The following is a 23,046-nucleotide window of genomic DNA, read 5'->3' as shown; positions in this document are numbered from 1 at the left end:
CCTTTTGTAATATGGTTGTTTAAAATTTTGAATATTTAATAAAGAAAATCGCTCCTGAAAATACAAACACTAGGGATACACATACCTATTGGGACACTTAGCAGTCTAGCATCATCAGGCTTGTCCATGAGTCACGGACAAGAGATGACTCATGGACAATGCTGCATGAACAGATGCACCAATCCCCTCCCACCACCACAAAGGAGGGATACGCCCCTTTCCTCTGAGAGGATTTTTAACACTGTGAAAAGAGGTATTTTGTAATAAATATAGGTGATAGAGGCATAACAATTAGATGTATATGGCAGGATTAGGCACTGAGTAACATATTCATTATTTTTTTTTGTGGGGTCTGACAGGTACACTTTAAAGGAATTTTTTCTACCTTATGCACAAAAATGTCTGAAAGAAATTTGCTGCACATAAAAGGCGGTTTCACACACAGCTTTTTGGAGCAATTTCCTATTTCGTTTTTTGATCAAAGGCCAGAAGTGGATCCAGTAAGAAGGTCAACTCTGTCCTTTATTTATCCCATTCCATTTCAATTCACTTCTGGTCTTGGCTCAAAAACTCAATGAAAAACGGACGCAAAAAGCTTTTTGTGATACTTCCTATATTATACCATACTGTCTGGTTACATGATGGACACTATGGAAGAAATCCAATAAATACAATTATAGTTAATGGCCCAGAGTTATCTGTTTGAGACTGGAATGATTTACCCATAACAACTAATCACGGCTTAGCTTTTATTGCACCAGAGCTTGTTAAGATGAAATCTGAGCTGTGATTGGTTGTTGTGGGCAAAATCTCTCCAGTTTTTAGTCTCCAACAAATTGATAAATCTGGTGCTGCGGCTTTATGGCACTGCTGCAGTGTCCGTGATCGTGGCGTCACCCCACGCCCCCTCCATTCATGTCTATGGGCCTCCCATAGACATGAATGGAGGGGGCGTGGTGGCTGTGTTCGCCAATCATCTGGCACTGGACGGACTTCGCTCCGTGCGCTGGATGACTGGAGTGCCGCGGCAGAGATTGTGAGGGTCCGGCCTTTAGAAAGGGGATAACATGCCTTGCAGTGGAGTACCGCTTTAAGTAGAAAGTTATCTGACTGCTGACAACATTTTATGATCATATCCAACACAAAGGGAAATAAAAGAACAAAACTGCTAAGCCTGACCCACAACAAGTATCACTTAAAGGTCGCTTATGTTTTCAGGAAAGAATGCAATGTAAAATTTATATTTATTTTACAATATCACAAGACAGCACAACAGATCTATCTATCTATCTATCTATCTATATAGTAGAAAAATTCGCAGCAAACAAGGTGTCAATCAAACCAAGATGAAACTTATTCCATTCCCAACATGTTCACATAGTAGCAACGTTTCAGTGGTCTCTTACCATCTTCCTCAAGCATGTGGAGACCACTGAAACGTTGCTACTATGTGAACATGTTGGGAATGGAATAAGTTTCATCTTGGTTTGATTGACACCTTGTTTGCTGCGGATTTTTCTACTATTTGAATGCAGGAGCCCGTGACCAAGGGCCGCATAATGGCGTGTACCATACTATGGATTATTGGAGGTGGATGTGCTACTCTTTTGTGGACTTTGCATCTATCTATCAATCATCATCTAATCTATCCACCTGTATGTCTGCTTCTCTTTATCTATCATCTATCCACCATCTATTTATCTATCTATCTATCTCATTTCTATCTATCTATCTATCTATCTATCTCATATCTATATATCTATTTATCTATCTATCTATCTCTCCTATCTCTCTCTCATATCAATTTTTCTCATATCTATTTGTCTGTCTGTCTATCTATCTATCTCATATCTATCTATCTCATATCTATCTATCTATCTCATATCTATCTCATATCTATCTATCTATCTCATATCTATCTATATCATATCTATCTATCTCATATCTATCTATCTCATATCTATCTATCTATTATATCTATCTATCTATTATATCTATTTATCTATTACTGTATATCTATCTATCTGTCTATCTATCTATCTATCTATCATCATCTAATCTACCGCTTTGTTTGTCTATCTATCTATTTATCTATCTTGGAAACATGTGACATATTCTTTAGTAAACACTTACATTAAAACCAATAGACTTTAAATCATGTTTTGCAATTAATATAATTTTTCTGCTATAAAGCCATTTATTATGGTTCCAAGAGAGCTGTGTGTTTAGGACTGTGACTCATCTTTCTCAGACTCCTGAATGACAAGTCATCTGAGATATACATTGGTGCATCATCTGCTCACTGTTTAGCTAGTTAGATAGATTTTTTCAGGTTTAATAATAGATATTCAGGTAAAAAAAAAAAATGTACAACTATATGATCCTGTTTATCTCTAACTCCTAAATAAACTTCAGTAAGCATGCGGAAAGTATTCTGTTATCCAAGACACCTCATCATCGCAAATCTGTCATAAGTATATGGCTCGATAAACACAACTTATCAATATTCTTCCCAAGCCTTGAGCATTTTCAGATACATTTACAAGGTGGCAAATCATATTATAATAATTTATATCTTTCTTTAATGCACCTTATTCAAATACGATAATTCAGTCCTATGAGAACCACAAATAACACACTGCCCATATAAATTGTGCAAAATGACAAACATGCCTCTACTACATCTTTACAACTTACAATTAGAATTTCTAATATGCATTGTATACACTATTTCCCACATACACAGTCTATGCAGACAGAAAATATATGGGTTCTACCTTGTGATATGGATTTTTTAGCTCTCTAAATCTATACAATCTATACAACCATAATCTTTATTACAAACACATCTTGCCCTATGGAATGTTCCAGTATCAGACACACACACATAACACTATAACATATTGGTATCTCATCTCTTTTCACTTACTCTAGAAATGGTCAAGGGCATGTTAAAGTCCTTTCCTCCTTGCAGACGGAATCCCCACGGGCCGGGTCCAGCGAGGGTTACAGTGTAAGCCATTTTTCCCAACTCTTTCTAGTGCAGCCACTTGAAGGCTCTGAGAGGAATAAAACAGACAAAATAAACTTTTTTTTCCCCACTAAACTAATGAGAAAAGCAGGAAAAAGGCTCCAGGTTTAAGCATTTATAAGGTAATTGTAATCTTGCCTGTTCAGTCAGTGTGAAGTGCCACCTAAGAATAGATGGGTTGTATAATGCAGATACAGATATCCCAGCTGAGCAGACCCCATAAAAGGTATGTAACCAAATACCTCCCATGCAAGGATACTGTGACTCAGAGATCTATTATTGCCTCATAGCAGTCCAGAGGATCTTTCCAAGCATCCCACTCCCCTATCTCTGTAGAGCAAATTTCTGACATAGGAAACACTACATACTTGAAAAGAATAACCCTGTGACAGTATAGTAATCCTAATCTGTATACTTAAAATGACTCCAGGATATACTTCACTGCTGTGTGTCTTAAGGCTTTAATGTCAATGCTGGACTTACCACAAAAACTTCCATGTAAACTGTAAATGGATCAGAAAAATGAGATCCACTGGATCCAATCAATCTTTGACCACTATTATTGCAATTGTAGAAAGTGTAAGCAATGATGTGGATGGAAATCTTCATTTTGAGGAATAGCAAAGATCAAATAGGATGGGGAGAACTGTGTGTACATAAAATGGCTTGCATGCGATATGGATGTCTCAAGCCTCGTTTAAAAGTTTTCAGAAAGAGTCTGGAGAAGTATCCACTAAGTGTGTTCTCTCTGAGCCTTGTGCTTCATCACAAGACATTCTCCCAATGTAAGTCTATGGGGCCTCAGTCTAAAAGGGGTTATCCACCATAAGGAGATTTTAGTACTTACCTACCAGACAGTAAAGGACATGCCTAGGAAGAATCTGTGCTTGTCTTGGGGCTTAATGCTGCTACTTTCTTTTTTGTGAAATGGCTATTTCCTGTTGGATTCCCACCCTCCAACTACAAGTTCCAGGATCCCTTTTTTGTAAGTGTGAGGTCACTTTTCTCCCTCCCACACATAAGTCACACAACCATTTGCAGCACACCTGACTTGCAATTCCCTGCAGCCATTTGGAGAATGATCTCCTTCTCACCCAGTGGTCACCCCACCCATTAAAGCAAACAAGCTCAATTTCAACATCTGACTAGTGATGCAATTTCTCAGGCCGTGCTACAACCTGGGAAAACCTGAGATGACACTCATATTGTATGTTGAATAAACTATACATTGGGGCAAAGATCACATAAGAATTGCAAGACCACCATCTGTAGCACAGTCAAATAAAAAATAAATAAATCCTGGAATACCCCTTTAAGTCATGCACACAGAGAGAGGGAAGAGAAGTACTCCTTTCACTGCATCTACTGGAGATCAGTCAGGGTCTGAACACCCAAGATTTTTTTACACATAACTTTACGACATAAGTTCAATGTGTTTTTATTTTTATTACCAAGAATGCAGTAAAAAAAATAAAGTAGTAATGTTTTTTTCTATTATCCAAACTGATAAGCCAAAAGACAGGGAAATTATTGGGTAGAAAAAAACCTACATATATCAGTAATACAACAAATGTAAAACCTGTATAATAATTTAGACACTGTTTAATATGAACTCCCAAGCCAACATGTAACCCAAAAAGAAATACTAACAGAGCCAATTTTACAATGTATAAAAACTCATGCAGGGGTTACGTGCCAAAGCGCACTTAGGAGTGGCGCCATCCCGGTCCCTGTATCTCATTAAATATTGTGTTTAAGTGGGTATAGCATGTTATTTTATTGTATGTACTTGATCTGTAAATGTTATTCATATAACAGGCTCTTTATGCACTTATTTGATTTAGTTATTGTCATCTTTTCTGCTGTGTGCTGCCTTGGATTTACTGGGATAGATTATGTATATCGTATTTATTACCAATATAATGTGATCATTGCGATGTTTTCTGCATGTTGATGCTATTCCTCATTTTTTATTCTAAATGATATGTACTTTTATATATATATATATATATATATATATATATATATATATACCGTATATATATATATATATATATATATATATATATATATTGTGCAGTAAAAATTTAAGAGTTTTTATACATTTGTAAAAGTGGCATTCATAGTGTTTTTTTTAGGAGGGGGGGGTTAATTATTTTTTCTATGTATAGACTGCACTCTTGGTCTTGTATTAATACTATGGATGCAAAATACTAACTGAGTCTGCACTGTGTGAAAATAACTGTAAGCTACATTCAGACTGTTGCAATATGACCACATTTTAGCATCTTTCTTATGGCTGCAAGGCCAAGACTCCTCACAATTCAAGAGAACCAACCTTAGATGACCATAAAACCTATGAATGAAAAATACGTCTAAACTTAGATCATCATAAAATCTATGGATGTTAAAAATGATGTCCAAACTTAGATGATTTCATAAAATTTCATTTATACCAATATATTTCAGTTAAAATTGTGTTCCTTGCCCCATTAGTCCACTATGTGCCCATTTATTTCTGTTTCGTCAACACTTGTCAGTCCTTATAAAACACTTCTCAATAGATGGATTCATTATTTGGAATATACAGTAGATGTCCAATGCTGTTGTGCCGTTACTTTTCTATGGTATTTATCACTACGGTTATGTTGCTCTAGTCCATTGGTTGAGGTCACTTATTAAATTCATCAGTTCTACATCATAATCTGGTAATTTTTATGTACTTTACAAGTACTGAACGTCTTGTGAGACAATAGATGTAGCTTGCTGGAAGGATGCAGTTTCTAAAATCCACATAGCTGAAGGCCAAATGATCATGAGTTAATGAGTGTTAGGGATTAGTGCTCTTACGACCATGCCCACTATAAAGCCATTTCACCTAAACTGTGCTATAACATGTAATCCATGGTACACAATACATACAAAAGAGACATGCAGTCATGCCAGCTGTCTTTAAAGCCACTCTTCATTGTAGATCTTTGATGGTGACCATAAAAGTGATATGTATGTTTCCTGGTTTAAAGGGTTACTCATGTATGCTCCAGAGGAAGTTATTTTCTTTTTTAATTTCTTTACTGTCTGACCACAGTTCTCTCTGCTGACACCTCTGTCCATGTCAGGAACTGTCCAGAGCAGGAGCAAATTTCCATAGAAAACCTATCCGGCTCTGTAGTTCAGTACTTGTTCCTGACATGGACAGAGGTGTCAGCAGAGAGCACTGTGGTCAGACTGAAAATAAATTAAAAAAGAAAAGAACTTCCTCTGGAGCATACAGCAGCTGATAAGTACTGACATTATTAAGATTTTTAAATAGAAGTAATTTACAAATCTGTTCAACTTTCTGGCACCAGTTGATTTAAAAAAAATTTTTTACACTGGAGTACCCCTTTAAGGAATAGTAAAGTGTAGAAGTGTTAATACTATTATAATCCTTTATACTAACCATATAGAGACAAAGAGGAGAAAAGAAGGTTAGCTTCAATGTGTGATTCCCCAACAGGACACAAAAGCTCTATATATCTCCTCTATAAAGGGAATGTGTCACCTAGATTTTTTCGTGATTAGAGGCAAATACTGAAACATGCTGTTTTCCTAAACTGTTTCTATTTTCATTTATGTTCATTATTAAAGGGGTACTCCACTGCCCCTGTGCTCGGAACATTTCTAAACGAATGCCGGGTGCTGCACAGAGATCACGTGGGTCCCAGCTGGGTGACCCCCAAGATCAGACATCTTATCCCTTATCCTTTGGATAGGGGATAAGATGTCTAGGGGCGGAGTACCCCTTTAAGGAAGAAGCCACATTGTTTGAGCTTCTACTCTGCTCTATTGACATTTTGAGATATGATGTACAGCAGGGACGTGCACACATAGGGTTCAAAGGGGGCCCCTGCCCTTTTTGCCCATGTCCCCTTAATGCCCTTTGTTACTTGTTATATGAGTCCGCTCACTCTACAACGGTGCACAAGTCCGAGCAGCAAAGCAGCCGACATCACCATTCTATCAATTTCCTCCCTCCATACCCCCTCGCTCACTCTATATACAGTGCTGCCCAAGTCCCAGCAACACAGCGCAACTCCTCCACTACAGCACAACCCCCTCCCAGAATCCACTCATTGTACTGTGCTGCCAAAGGCCCGGCAGCGCAACAGCTAGTGAAAACCAAACCCCGGCCCTCTATGCACCCCCCTCGCTCCCACTGTCCACAAAGCTGCTGAAGACCCAGCAGCGCAACAATGCTCCGCCCCCCACAAAGTCCGGTCACTCAACATCAGCAGCAGGGTCCTGCAGGGGCTGCCTGAGTATGTCACATGACCCCACCAGTGGGATTAGAGTGAAGGAGTAAGGGCCTGTCTGCCTTTTTGAAGTGAGGAGTCTCCATTGGCTAGTTAGTGTCTGCCCTGGTAATAGTTTTTAATTAGCGTGTAACCTTCAGTATAAAAAGAATAAAGCACTACAACCATTGTTGGGCTTTGTTCCTTTGCATACTGGGGATTGTAGTGTTATGTTCCTTTACTGTTGGGGTTGGGTTGGAGTAGAGCCGGGGGAGATGTTGAAGAGATCAAGCGTATAATGGCCTATAACCAAACCAGTATTTCCCAACCAGGGTGCTTCCAGCTGTTGCAAAACTACAACTCCCAGCATGCCCAGACAAACCATTGGAAACAATGAATCAAACATTACGAAAACAAAATAAAAGAAGAATGGAACTACAGAAGTTAACCTTAAGGACCAGGCCATTTTTCATTTTTGGACTTCAGTTTTTTCCTCCTCACATTCTAAAAATCAGAACGCTTTCAATTTTCCACCTACAGACCCATAAGAGGTTTGCGCCACCAATTTTACTTTGTAATCACATCAATCATTTCACCACAAAATCTATGACAAAACCAGAAAAAAAATATTTGTGGGCCAAAATTGAAACCCCCCCACAATTTTGTAAGTTTTGGGGCTTCAGATTGTCCACAGTGCACTTTTTAGGTAAAAATGACACCTTACCTTTATTCTGTAGGTCCAGACGGTCGCATGGATACCTAATTTGCATAGGATTTTTTTTATTTTACTACTTAAAAATATTCTAACTAAATGCACCAAAATTAGTATGTTTAAAATTGTCATTTTCTGACCCCTATAACTTTTTTTATTTTTCCGTATACAGTGATGTATGATGCTAATTTTTTTGTGCTGTGATCTGAAGTTTTTATTAGTACCATTTTTGTTTTGATGGGACTTTTTAATCACTTTTATTAGTTTTTTTAGGGTATACAAAATGGCCAAAAATGCTAAATGCTGGAATTTTTTTATGTATACGCCATTGACTGGGTGGTTTAATTAACAATATAATTTTATAGTTTGGACATTTACGCACGCGTTGATACCACATATGTTTATTTTAATTTTATCTATATATTTTTTATATGGAATTTGGAAAAAATGGGGGTTATTTAAACTTTTAGTATGGAAGGGGTTAATTCACATTTATTAGCTTTTTTTTTACTTTTTTTTTTTTCATGTAATCTTCTGATTCCATACACTGTTCTGTGCCATAGCATAGCATTGATCAGTGTTATTGGCACTTTGCTGCTCCTGCCTGGATCTCAGGCATGGAGTAGCAGATCGCCGATCTGACGGAGAGAAGGCAGGAAGGGACCCTCCCCCCATCCTCTTAGCTGTTCGGGACCCCGCAATTTCACCACGGCATCCCGAACAGCCCAACGGAGCTGCCAGGAACCATTTACTTTCACTTTAGATGCAGCGATCAAATTTGATCACCGCATCTAAGGGGTTAATGTGATCGGTGATGTCCGGCATTAGCCACGGGTCCAAGTGACTGATAGCCTCCAGGACCACCCGGCTATGATGCGGGGTCAGCCCGTGACCCCACATTATAGTAGGGGAGCGGGACCAAAGCGTACAGGTACGCTCATGCCCGACAGTACAGAAAAAGTTATCCCATACAGTGTGTGGCAGTATTATATTTGGGGTACAGTGTGTGGGTATATAATATTTAGGTCAGCCCCTCAGAACCCACCAGCACCAGCAGGGGCGTTCTGAGGGGCTGATTGGGACCTTCATGGTTCGATGCTAATTTGATGGCCAGAGGTCTCTTACCTCAGGAATTGGGGTGTGTTAAAGGGGTACTACAGTGAAAAACTTTTTTTAAATCAGCTGGTGCCAGAAAGTTGAACAGATTTGTATATTACTTCTATTAAAAAATCTTACTCCTTCCAGTACTTATTAGCTGTTGAATATTACAGAGGAAATTATTTTCTTTTTGGAACACAGATCTCTCTGCTGACATCACGAGCACAGTGCTCTCTGCTGACATCTCTGTCCATTTTAGGAACTATCCAGACCAGCATATGTTTTCTATGGGGATTTTCTCCTACTCTGGTCAGTTCTTAAAATGGGCAGAGGTGTCAGCAGAGAGCATTGTGCTTGTGATTTCAGCAGAGAGCTGTGTGTTCCAAAAAGAAAATGATTTCCTCTGTAGTATTCAGCAGCTAATAAGTACTGGAATCAATAAAGATTTTTTTAATAGAAGTAATTTACAAATCTGTTTAACTTTCTGGCACCAGTTGATAAAAAAAAAAAAATAATTTCCACCGGAGTACCTCTTTAACATAAGTAAGGTTTTTATAATGTCCTTTTTTTTTTTATTTGTCTGATGTACAGCGCCTACAGTACATGGACCTTAAAGGGAAACTCTGATACTAGACTGACTCTGGTACTATCCACAGGATAGGGGATAAGATGTATGATTGTGGAGGTCCGACCACTGGTACCACTCTGGCCCGGCACCCTGTCATTCTAAACATTTATGTTCAGAACACTGGCTGTGCTTGGCTTCTAGGCTGTGCCAGTGCTTCTGTGGTCAACATGCCCCCTTTATTCATGTCTATGGGAGAGACAGAGATACAGTGTTCATGTATCTCCAGATCTTCCATAGAAATATATGGAGGGGGCATGTTGGCCACAGCTTGGGCTGCAGAGATCGCTCCGTGCATACAGATTACTGGGGTGCAGGGCAGGAGATCACTGGGATCAGTAACTGGACTCCCCCACAATCAGATTCTGTGGCTAGGGGTTAAGATGTCTAGTAGCAGAGTTCCCCTTTAAGAAACAATAGTCTGGAGCATCCGCGTTGTCTTCTTTAAGAGAGTTTTCTAAGGTTCTGTTCACACTGTCAAAAAAACATAATTCTGTAAAATTTGACAGGGAAAAAAGTGCAGCAGGCTGAGCTATTTTTCCTGGGAAAATGGCAAACACCATGCCAGGACCTGACAGACCCTTTGATAAGTTAATGGGGTCTGTTGGGCAAAATTGGTGTCCATGGTTCAGCAGGTCTGTAACCTGTTCAGAGATCACTGTGTAGGGAGGAGGAGATAAGATGTGATAATCAGCTGTTGTGAATGGTCAGATCGCTTCTTAGGTTATGTTTACATCTAAAATTACACTACATTTGTGGTATAAGTCAGCATACTGGCAGAGCCATGCTCATTTATTTCAATGAACTGAACATAGTCTACTAGTGTCTATATTTAGTCTATTTCTGAGTGTCCACCGTTATTTTGTGACCTGAATGTTCGTCCACTCCTGCCAAATTAGAGTATACATTCAGAAATGGACAAAACATAGACACTAGCAGACAACTTTCAGTCCATTAAAATGAATGGACATGATTCTGATGATACCATGTTATATACCTCAGCATACTGTTTTGCTAGTATTCTGACATATTATAAAAACATTTTATTGAAAGCCGAGGTACGTGCTTTCAAATCACCAAAGTGCAAGTAAAAAGTGCAAATGTTCACACAAAAAAAATGTGCACGAGGATGCGGTCTATCGCAAGCCCTTCTCTGAAAGGAGAGAGGCCCCCCAACAAACCAAACCCTTCGCCTCCGGGCCAAAAGGCTCCTGCAAGGTTCCAGGTACGATGTCCCCTTTCGCCGAAGCTACTCAGGGACCGAAAGTGTTCCCGGCAAACAACTAGGCATTAACCAGGTTGTCACCAAGGAACCAGTAAAAACCGGTTTGGCATCCTGCCGAAACAGGATGCCACAGGGTATAGCAGGGAGGTGAGGAACCTAATGGCCACACACACCTCCCCTAGACCGGCAGGAGGGACACCCAGAAGGGCTACCGCACCCTACCAAATCCTAGTGAACAAACACAAAAAGTGGACACAGTGATAAAAAATAAAATAAAAATAAAAATAGGAATACCCATCATATTCCTTAACAGGAGCTAAGCTGATACCAGGGAACACTACCTGAATAAGGTGGTGTAATGAGCTGCTTTGCATATTCCCCTACCCAGAATGCCCGCGGAGTGCAAAATGGCCTTATGAAGCTCCGTCATACCAGGCGTGGTAATCTCTTCCTGAGATAAAATACTCATCCCCTTTAGCTGCTCTCAGGCCTCTTACCCCAGCCAAGCCAGATCACCCTACTCTGTACTGATGAGTGGCAAAAACCACGAAACAGCTGTCTGCAGAAGGGTAGAAACTTTCCTTTTGGGAAGTAGTCTGGCTTGGCATAAATCCTGATTAGCTTTTCATATTCCTTTACAGGAGCTAAGCTGATACCAGGGAACACTACCTGAATAAGGTGGTGTAATGAGCTGCTTTGCATATTCCTATATATATATATATATATATATATATATATATATATATATATATGGCAGTGCAGGGGACCAGAGAGGAGTGGCCGTGCCCTGCATCTATACTTTATACAGGACGTTCGCAGTGTGTGTCAGGAGGAGTGACACCCGCTGTGATCTGTCCTTAACTGCAGGTACTACTGCTCCCAACATGGAGCACACTCAGCTCCATGCTGGGAGCTGTAGTACCTGCATTAATAGACAGATTGCAGCGAATGTCACTTCTGACACCTGTTGCAACCTGTATATTAATGCATGTACTACAGCTCCCAGCATGGAGCTGAGTGTGCTTCATGTTGGGAGCAGTAGTACCTGCAGTTAAAGCGCAACTGTCATGGATTTTAACCCCCATAAACTAGCCCCAGGATGTTACAGTTCAAGCATACCTTTTGCTGCTTTCTAGCAGCTTTAATCGGGCTAAAAATGCTTTTTATGACAGTCAGCAACAGTCGGATATTCCGTGTATGTCAGCACTGGGACCGCTGTGTGATTGATACACAGGTCCCAGTGCATAGGCCCCTTATTCTTATATGTGGGTGGTGAGTTTTCTATTGTAAAAGAATAAACAGTGTTCGTTCTCCTGTGCACAGCGGTGATGCGATGTGGGCGGCCAGCTCTCACAGCAAGCGCCCGCTCCCCATGGGCGGCATGATGCAGTAACGGAATGAGCTGGACACGCACATTGCATCCCCGCTGTGCACTCTATGAAGACAGGAGAATGGGCAGTTGGCTCATTCCACTAACGCATTGCGCTACGCATTGGGCCATAGGGACCGAGCGCTTGCTGTGGCCGCCCGCGACGCACGACTACTGGGCACAAGAGGACAGGCACTGTTTATGTGCCACCCGCATATAAGAAGAATAAGGGGCCTATGCGCTGGGACCTGTGTGTCAATCACACAGCGGTCCCAGCGCTGACATACAGGGGATATGCGACTGTTGCTGACTTTTATAAAAAGCATTTTTTAGCCCGATTAAAGCTGCTAGAAAGCAGCAAAGGTATGCTTGAACTGTAATTTCTAACAACTTTGTCACCCTGGGGCTAGTTTATGGGGGTTAAAACCCGTGACAGTTGCGATTTAACTGCAGGTACTACTGCTCCCAACATGAAGCACACTCAGCTCCATGCTGGGAGCTGTAGTACCTGCATTAATAGACAGATCGCAACAGGTGTCAGAAGGGAAACTCGCTGCAATCTGTCTATTAATGTTGTGATTGGCTGGAACCATTTGGCCAATCACAGCTCTCTCCGGGAAATATGAATCTGTAATTGTGAAGAACTTTACATCACAGAACAAAGTACAGGATCGCTCAGAAGAGCAGACGGCTGCATCTTTACATTATATAGGAGGATCACAATGGGTGTCAGACCCCGGGGTGATCTGTCTATTAGTACAGGTACTAATACTTCCATAATGGAACAGTCTGTTCCATGCAGGGAGTATTAGTACTACCTAAAAAATTTGAAAAATAAAGGAAAAAAAAGGTAAAACACACACACTTTATTAAACACATTATTAAAATACATTCCTAATAAAAAGTTTAACAAAATGAATTCTAAAAAATATATTATTTTTACATATAAATGACCCCTTTCTACATTTTTATTATTGTCGGCTACATTTTTAGGTCCTAGCCCACCCACATAAAAAAGTCCCTGTTTAAAAATTATTAACATTTTTGTTCTAGAAAATAAAAATGTCATTAAATACGTTTTTTTACTGCAAAAACTCAGTGGAATCTTAGCCTTAGAGTAATAACAATTTTATTTATTTCGAATTGAGTGGAAATTCGGATTCGGTCAGAATAGAATTTTTCATGAAATTCAGAACGAATTCGGATTTGTCCGATTCGATTCGCTCATCTCTAGTAATAATAGTGAGGAGACTGCTAAAAAGATCAGAAAGGGTAAATCTATTATTAGGGTTAGTAGCAAAACTGCTACATTTCTGGATTATTTTAGGATATAAAATAAAAAAACTACAATTTCATAAAAAATATATTTAACATAAAATTTTGGTTTTAAGGGGTTCCTCATTTTCAATATTATGCCCTATTTAGATAGGGGATAACTATCTTATCAAAGGGGGGACCAACCACTGGGGCCCCTGCAATCCGGAGAACTGGTACCCGAGTCCCCTATTTAGAATGTAGTAGCAGGTCACACATGTGCAGCCCCAGCGGTCAGACCCCACAATCAGATCCTCTATTCTGTGGTTAGGCGATAACTTTGAAAGTTGGGAAAATCTTAAAGGAAAACAGTCATCCTGTTTACCCACACTAAACCCAATACACTGGGTTATAGTGTGGGTGAACAGGAGACCAATTCGGGGTCTCTAACTAAGATACGTACCTTCAGCCTGGAGCGGTGTCTTTCTTCAGTGAATTGGGCACAGGAGGTAGGCACGTCGGGTGAATTATAATATTCATGGGCACTTGTCACGTGAGCGCTCACTAGGCTCTCACCCAGCAAGCCCGCCTCCTGGAATTCACGGAAGAAAGAAGCTGACCTTCAGAGGGACATCGCTCTGGGCTGTAGGTACGTATTTTATTCAGAGACCCCGCATCCGTCTTCTGTTCACCGCACTACACCCCAGTGTATTGGGTTTAGTATGAGTGAACAGGATGACTGTTTTCATTTAAACTAAAGGCCATTTTCTGATGATATATTCCAAGTGAAGGTTGTCTGTTTTAGGAGTCAATATCCTTCATATAATCTTGAATAAATAGGCGAGGTACTTTATTTGGGCTCCTATTTGTAATCCCATCCTATAGCCATCAAAAGAGATGAAGTCGGCTTTTTTGCACTAGCAATATCATGTCCATACTGAATTTTCTTGTATTCTGCTTAATTTATTTGACTTTAAAGACACTTTTAAGATGTCTGAAGTATGTTTCAATGATCCTATAGAAGTGGGTGTAACTGCATTCAGCTAATACGAATGTTGGGGGCTTCCCTTTTGTGCAGAGAATCTCTTACAGATAATCTTCTGATTTAGCTTTATCCGGATGTCATACAAAATGACATAGTGTTTTTGCTTTCAAGTAAGCAATATCTTTTTATATCATAGCTTGTATATGCAATAAGAAGTAAGACATTTATTACATGAGATACACTATGTACTAATGCTTTATTTTTACAGCTGCATTGCCTGGTCCTTGTAAAATCCATTTTATAGGTCCTGGTCTGGGACACTCTTTAGGGGCATGTCACACAGGGCAGCCCTGAATGCATGCTATGCAACAGGTGCTACTGTCATCAATCTTACAGTGCAGCATTCATTGCTGGCACACATAGGGGAGATAGTCAAGGGAGTAGATCTCACAGAATACAACTCCTCAGAGCTGTTCAGAGCAGGTGGTCAGACCATCAGGCCTTCAGATGGGCAACATGAAAGTTGAGTCCATGCCTTTCTGAAACATGGGTATATTTTCTTACTGTCTTCGCAAGGAATATAAATAGGTTTTAGTGTGGGTTTACGGATTTGCTGTAGAATTGTTAATGTGCGTACAACTGATGGTTGTCTAGTAATGTATTAAAGAAAGACTAATAAAATGACCACCATTTACTAAATGTTTCACAGACAACCATTAAAACACAGGGCAAGACCTTAAGTAAGATTCATGGAGAATGATGGTACAAATGCAGAAAAGAACTGGAATGGGATCAAACAAAACACCAGTCCTGTGTCTGAGTAATGCATCAACTTTTAAAATGAATAAGGATCATGCTAAATGATTTCTTCATGATATATCTAGCTGCTATGTGCACCCACTTTTATATAACATTTTATGCCTTCACTACCTATTAAAATGTATAGAGTTGTATGCCTTAAGATTGATATGTATGACATTGGTAATTTCTTCTTTGATTGAAGGTTAATCTCCTAGAAACATAACTAGAGATGAGCGAATTTTAGAAAAATTGATATGGCCAATTCGCTGAATTTTCCTCAAAAATTTGTTTTGGTCCGAATATATTTGCGGCGAATCGCTATTAAAAACGGCTATTTCTAGCCTACAGATAGCCTCAATAGGGGTGTAGATAACTTTGCCTTGCTGTAACATGCATAGGGTCAGTGCTGGATTAGTGAAATAATACTGTTATTCAGTTTGACATGCAGATCAGAGGCGTCGCTATTAGAATCACTCTCGCAGAGCGGCACAATGACAGAGCCTGGAGGTGGCATCAGTATGCGGAGACCATATAGTGGCTGAATGACACAGCGTGGATGTGGCGGCAGCATTAAGGAGGCCATATAGTGGCTAAATGACACAGCATGGAGGTGGCAACAGCATGAGGAGACCATATAGTGGCTGAATGACAAAGCGTGGAGGTGGCGGCAGCATGAGGAGACCACATAGCGGCTGAATGACACAGCGTGGAGTTGATGGCAGCATGAGGAGACCATATAGCGGCTACATGACCCAGCTTGGAGGTGGTGGCAGCATGTGGAGACCATATAGTAGCTGAATGACACAGTGTGGAGGTGGCGGCAGCATGAGGAGAACATATAGTGGCTGAATGACACAGACCTGGAGTTGGTGGCAGCATGAAGGGACCATATAGTGGCTGAATGACCCAGCGTGGAGGTGGTGGCAGCATGAGGAGACCATATAGTGGCTCAATGACACAGCGTGGAGGTGGTGGCAGCATGAGGAGAACATATAGTGGCTGAATGACACAGCCTGGAGTTGGCGGCAGCATGAGAAGACCATATAGTGCCTGAATGACACAGCCTGGAGGTGGCGGCAGCATGAGGAGAACATATAGTGGCTTAATGACACAGCCTGGAGTTGGCGGCAGCATGAGGAGAACATATATGTTACAATCAGTGCTGCAGTCAGACTTGCGCATCCCTGTCTCTGCTGCCGGCGCAGCTGCGGTTCGCATCCCGCGATGCGAATGCATGCGACTGCCAGGTCTCCCCTCACCTCCTCGCCACTCTGTCTCCTCTGCTCTCCGTGTCTATCGGCGCGCACGTCCCAGCGTCCTAGGGCACTCGCACGCCGCTTCTTTAAAATTTAAAGGGCCAGCGCACCATTAATTGGTTCTAGTCTCTTTTGACCCTATATAACAAAGCACTTCCTTTAATCCTTGACAGATCGTTGTGCCTTTATTGCCTAAGAGAAAGTGTTTATTGTGTATTGCCTTGCCAAGTATCTGACCCCTTGCTATGTATCCTGACCTTGCTCCTGTGCCGCCTGCCATCTGACCTCTTGCTACGTGACCTGACCTTGCTTTATTACATCCAGCCAAGAACTGCTGCCTTTCCTGATTTTGTCTGTGCCTCATCCTTCCTGTGCCATGTTATACCTCGGCTGCCTGTAGGAACGAGTCGTATCAGGGGTAGCGACCCAGGTGCCGCCTTCCACAGCAAGTCCATCCCGCTTTGTGGCGGGCTCTGGTGAAAGCCAATGGCACCTTAGACTCCACTCCCTGGTACGGCCCACGCCATCATACTCACAGGTCAGTGGATCCACCTCACCACAGCCATAATAATATAGTGGCTAAATGACACAGCCTGGAGGTGGCAGAAGCATGAAGAGACCATATAGTGGCTGAATGACACAGCCTGGAGGTGGCAGTAGCATGAGGAGAACATATGGTGGCAGAATGAGACAGCCTGGAGCTGGCATCAGCATGAGGAGAACATATGGTGGCAGAATGAGACAGCCTGGATGTGGAGACAACCTGGATGACCTGGTGACAGAGTGGTGCGGTGGTTGGCAATACCAGTACCCAGTGACGAAGGTGGGTGAAAAAAGGAGAGCTTGGCATCAGATCTGTGGCATCAGGCGGGTGACAGGATCAGAAAAGTAGCTGAGGCAGGTAGGCAGAAGAAAACGGTCTCTTTTATACAAGTGTTAGTGTGCACAAGTAAGGCCCCTTTCACACTATAAAGTTGCTCTGTTTAAAGACCCGTTATAAACTTCCGTTAGAAAATTATTAAAAACGGATGTTAAGCTGCCATTACAAAATCCCATTAAGTCTATGTTTTTTTTTGATTATCCGTTATAACCCGTTATAGCCCGTCATGAATAACGGACGTTATTTGTGAAGGAAGAAATAACAGCACATGCACTAATTTTTCTTTCGTCACAAGAAACCAGTAAATTAAAGGCTGATTTTTTTCTAACATTGAAGTCTATGGCAAACGGATGTGCCTTTATGTCATCCCTTTGCACCTGGTTTATAATATCATTATTACTTCTGAGCATGCTCAGAAGAGGTGACATCAGCAGACTCCTGCAGGGCTGAGGGACTACTACTACTCCCATCATGGAACAGACTTGTTTCCATGAAGGGAGTAGTAATTCCCCGGCTGTGGTAGTCTGCCAGTGGCTGGGGAGGCTACATTAGTGTTTGTATTACAACCCCCATCATGGAACAGACTCTGTTCCATGATGGGGGTTGTAGTACAGGGGCTGAGGGATTGATCACACCGGGTCTCACTTCTGAGACCCGATACGGTTATAAGTTATGAAACAGGTGAGCGGGAGGCATGCTCCACTCCCCTGCGATGTACAATGTATTTTACTTTCATTTTTAAATTCCCCGTCGGGAGCTCTGAATGGCCGGTACAGAGGAGCCATTCAGGGCTCCCGGTGGGGTCTTCAAATTGAAGTGCTGCGGTGGGGAAAGATATATAGAATCACTGGGGGGGGGGGGGTGTATATGTTTGGCCCCCAAAACTCTTCTATATATCTTTCCCCCTGCTGCGCTATATAAGTCTTGCCCCCTGCAGAGCATTTATACAGGTATTGTCCCCCACAGCGCAATCATATGCCCCCCGCAGCGCATGTATATATATATATATTTCCCCTCCCACAGTGCTATCATAAGCCCCTGGCAACTATATGAATGAAAAGTATTCTACTAGCAGCACATTGTTCCACTACCTCCTGGGAAGGTAGGCTGCCGCGAAACAGGAGGTCCACCCCGGGCACATTTGGCTCTGCTTTCCGCTTCTGCAACCATGCTACCACCTTGCTGGCTCAGCTGCTGCCTCACGGTTAACCTGCAACCCTCTTCTCCTGATGATGATGAAGCCCCTTCTGCATCCAGCTCCCAAGTGTGATCGGCTTCATCATCATTGAGTTGTGTCTTTATGTCACTGATGTCCTCTTCCTATTCCTCAACAGTGTCTGCTTCAGGAGCTTGAATGCTCACAATACCACTTCACATGCCACTCTCCTCATCACTTCTTGCCTGCCTAGCGGAGGAAGCGGCGGATGTCTCTTCCACTTCTTGGCTGGGCAATAGCTGCTGACTGTCCTCTAGTAGAGCGTACTCACTAAATAGTGGAGCTGAACCCACAGCATAAGATACTTCTGTGGGGGAGGGAACAGCATAGGACAGAGGCAATGGGAGGACAGGGACTGCACCCGGGCCATGCAAACTGAGGTTTGTGTCTGGAGAACCCACCAACTGTTGACTGGGGGTGTCAGGTGTCACTTGTGTTGAAGTGGATGACCGTGTCAACCAATCGATGATGGCAGATGGGTTGCTGGTCGAGACACGACTGCTAGCTGATACCGAAAGCTCAGACTCCTGCTGCCACTCACCCCTAGTATGCTGCAACCTCTGCCTGAGGAATTTAGGCCTCTGCCACTCCTCTGTGCACATCATGGTACTTCTCTGCCTGACATACTTAGTGTGTATATGAGAGAATACAATACGCTCCAGTAAGCTCAAAACAGTATTTGTCTACAACACCAGAAGGTGTGTACTTTTGGCTGGCCTTTCACAGTATCTAGGCCCTTAAGACTTTAACAGGAACAAAATGGTACACTACTTAGATGTATGTATGTGGTATGCACTTATGAGGGGAGGACAATGCACTCCAGTACGCTTAAAATAGTATTTATTTACAACACGAGCACGTGTGTACTTTTGTTTGTCCTTTCACAGTATCTAGGCCCTTAAGACTTTAACAGGGACAAAATGGTACACCCCTTTTGTATGCACAGGTTACACTTTATAGAGGACAATAAGCTTTTAGTGCTCTGCTCACACTAACTGGCTGGCTACTATTTACTTTTCAGTTTTTGTACACACCAGTGCTGCAGCACACAGTCGCTGTGTATTACACCCAAAACTGCACTTTCTCTCTCAGTCTCACTCCCTTCCCTATCAGTGTTTCTAGGTTGGATTTGGGCTTGAGGTGAATCGCTTCTGTAAAAAAGCTTTTCTGTACAACACACACTGCTGTCTGTCCCTCTCTCTCTCTGCAATAAAAGGCTGAAGTGACTGGCCGTAAATTGGCTGCCGATTATATAGGGCTGTGACATCACAAAGGTGGCTGGCTGCTGATAGGCTGCATGCTGCATGTGATTCAGGGTCATCCCTTCGACCCTTGTTCCCGTCTTCCCAGGATTCCTTGCCATTTTAGATGCCCTGGAGCCTGGACTGCACTAAGTGAAGTTTAATGAAGTGATTTGTGTGATCAGCGGACATACTTTCAATCATTAGATAACCAACCATTAAGCAGAAACAAGGAAACTGAGGGGATATTTTTTGCTTGAATTTGCATGCACGTGTAATCTACAACACGTTTATGGAGTTGGTTTTACCAGTTGGATAAATAAGTGGATATGTAGTCGTTTCTAGATCTTATTAAACTTACAGTATGTCATCGGGAAGTCAGAGCCTGACTACATCATAAAGTAAACAATATTGCTTAGATACACTGAATTGTTAAGTTCAGCAAGAATCTACAACTGGACTATAATATATGTGATTAGATGCACAGAAATGGATTTAAATAACCTATAAAAAAATAAAACAGCCTAGACATTATGAAGATTTGGCAAGTATGTAGTGGTGTCAATATACCTATTATCTACTGTATGCTTTGTGTAAGTACACCTATTTGTAGGTGAGCATATGGATAACCTATATATCATAATGTATTTAAAGGAGTACTCCGGCGCGCACTTTTTTCCTTTTATCCCGTCTGGGCTGCAAAATAAAAGAAAACACACTTTCTCTTACCTGCATACGCTCCCCCGGTGATCCGGTACAGGTGTTCGGTCCCCGGGCTGTATTCTTCTTACTTCCTGTTAGCCCGGAACGTCACATGGAGCTTCAGCCTATCACCGGCCGCAGAGATGTTCCGTCTCGGCTGGTGATAGGCTGAAGCTCTGTGTGACGTGCCGGGCTAACAGGAAGTAAAAAGAATACAGCCCGGGGACCGAACACCTGTACCGGAGTGTACCGGAGCTCCGGGGGCTCGTTGGCAGGTAAGAGAAAGTGTGTTTTCTTTTCTTTTGCAGCCCGGACGGGATAAAAGGAAAAAAGTGCGCGCCGGAGTACTCCTTTAACCCCTTAACGACGCAGGACGTATATTTACGTCCTGCGCCAGCTCCCGCGATATGAAGCGGGATCGCGGCGCGGGACCCGCGGCTAATACCACACATCGCCGATCGCGGCGATGTGTGGTATTAACCCTTTAGAAGCGGCAGTCAAAGCTGACCGCCGCTTCTAAAGTGAAAGTGACCCGGCTGCTGAGTCGGGCTGTTCGGGACCGCCACGGTGAAATCGCGGCGTCCCGAACAGCTTGCAGGACACCGGGAGGGCCCTTACCTGTCTCCTCGGTGTCCGATCGGCGAATGACTGCTCTGTGCCTGAGATCCAGGCAGGAGCAGTCAAGCGCCGATAACACTGATCACAGGCGTGTTAATACACGCCTGTGATCTGTGTAAAAGATCAGTGTGTGCAGTGTTATAGGTCCCTATGGGACCTATAACACTGCAAAAAAAAAAGTAAAAAAAAAGTGTTAATAAAGGTCATTTAACCCCTTCCCTAATAAAAGTTTGAATCACCCCCCTTTTCCCATAAAAAAAATAAAACTGTGTAAAAAAAAATAAATAAACATATGTGGTATCACCGCGTGCATAAATGTCCCAACTATAAAAATATATCATTAATTAAACCGCACGGTCAATGGCGTATGCGCAAAAAAATTCCAAAGTCAAAAAATGCGCATTTTTGGTCACTTTTTATACCATTAAAAAATGAATAAAAAGTGATCAAAAAGTCTGATCAAAACAAAAATCATGGCGCAAAAAATGAGCCCTCATATCGCCCTGTACGTGGAAAAATAAAAAAGTTATAGGGGTCAGAAGATGACATTTTTAAACGTATACATTTTTCTGCATGTAGTTATGATTTTTTCCAGAAGTACGACAAAATCAAACCTATATAAGTAGGGTATCATTTTAACCGTATGGATCTACAGAATAATGATAAGGTGTCATTTTTACCGAAATATGCACTGCGTAGAAACGGAAGCCCCCAAAAGTTACAAAATGGCGTTTTTTCTTCGATTTTGTCACACAATGATTTTTTTTTTCCATTTCACCGTGCATTTTTGGGTAAAATGACTAATGTCACTGCAAAGTAGAATTGGCGACGCAAAAAATAAGCCATAATATGGATTTTTAGGTGGAAAATTGATAGGGTTATGATTAAAAGGTAAGGAGGAAAAAACAAAAGTGCAAAAACTGAAAAACCCTTAAGGGGTCCTTAAGGGGTTAAACACATTCTAAATCAAAGTGAGTCTGAAGTTCTGAAGCCATTCATGCACATATTTTTCTCAAATGCCTTAATATGATCTTAATTTAATCCGCATGCATTTAGAATGAGATATGAGTACTGTAAGTTATACTTTAACTTGACACAGTGGTGTTAAAGTAAATGTCATATAATATAACTTTGATAATATTGATAAAACAAAGATGGCCTTTTTCAATACATGTTATTACTATAAATACAGCATTATGAAGCTTTGCAATATGATGCTGTAATGGCCATAGAATCATTGAGATCATGGGGGGTATTTATCAAAGGATTTATGTGTTTTTTCTCATGTTTTTTCTCACTTTGGCGCAGTGTCTTTTTGCGCCAAAGTTTGTGCATCTTCTCCACTGTCATTTTTACAACTTTCTCAAAATCACACGGTCCTGTGTGTGATTTTAACTTTAGTCAGTAATTCATCATTTGCGACAATCGATCTTTGGCGCAATTTTGGTGCAAATCCCGTTTTTTGGGGCGCAAATCCCTGCCAAGATATTTTGCACATGGAAAGCACGCTTACCAATGTCAGAAAATGTAAAGGTGTCAAAATACATTAAAAACATTTTTTGTGAAAGCAGCGACGCCTCCGGGGCTGCTCAATACTATCCTGCGACATAGTTGTCTCTGAGGAACCTTCACCCTCCGTTGAGCCAGCATTGGACATGGCCACACAGGTTCAGGAAAGGTAAGCGCTAAAGCAGTGCTCTCCAACCTGCGGACCTCCAGATGTTACAAAACTACAACTCCCAGCATGCCTGGACAGCCA

The 23,046-nt window shown here is 41.7% G+C and overlaps 1 protein-coding gene across 4 annotated transcripts in view; it reads right to left on the bottom strand.

The window, feature by feature from the left end:
* LDB3 (LIM domain binding 3) overlaps positions 1-23,046 on the bottom strand; it is a 201,262-nt gene that overhangs the window by 177,116 nt on the left and 1,100 nt on the right. For all 4 annotated transcript variants that reach the window (XM_056530802.1, XM_056530803.1, XM_056530804.1 and 1 more), the window contains exon 2: positions 2,930-3,059. In XM_056530802.1, the coding sequence (XP_056386777.1) occupies positions 2,930-3,022 (93 nt within the window). In that variant the 5' untranslated portion in view covers positions 3,023-3,059. The remainder of the gene's footprint in view (positions 1-2,929; positions 3,060-23,046) is intronic.

The sequence above is a fragment of the Hyla sarda genome, chromosome 7 (genome assembly GCF_029499605.1).
Source record: "Hyla sarda isolate aHylSar1 chromosome 7, aHylSar1.hap1, whole genome shotgun sequence".
In the NCBI taxonomy this organism is placed as follows: Eukaryota; Metazoa; Chordata; class Amphibia; order Anura; family Hylidae; genus Hyla; species Hyla sarda.
The sequence above is the reverse complement of the archived record's forward strand: the minus strand, read 5'-3'. Positions and strand labels throughout refer to the sequence as shown.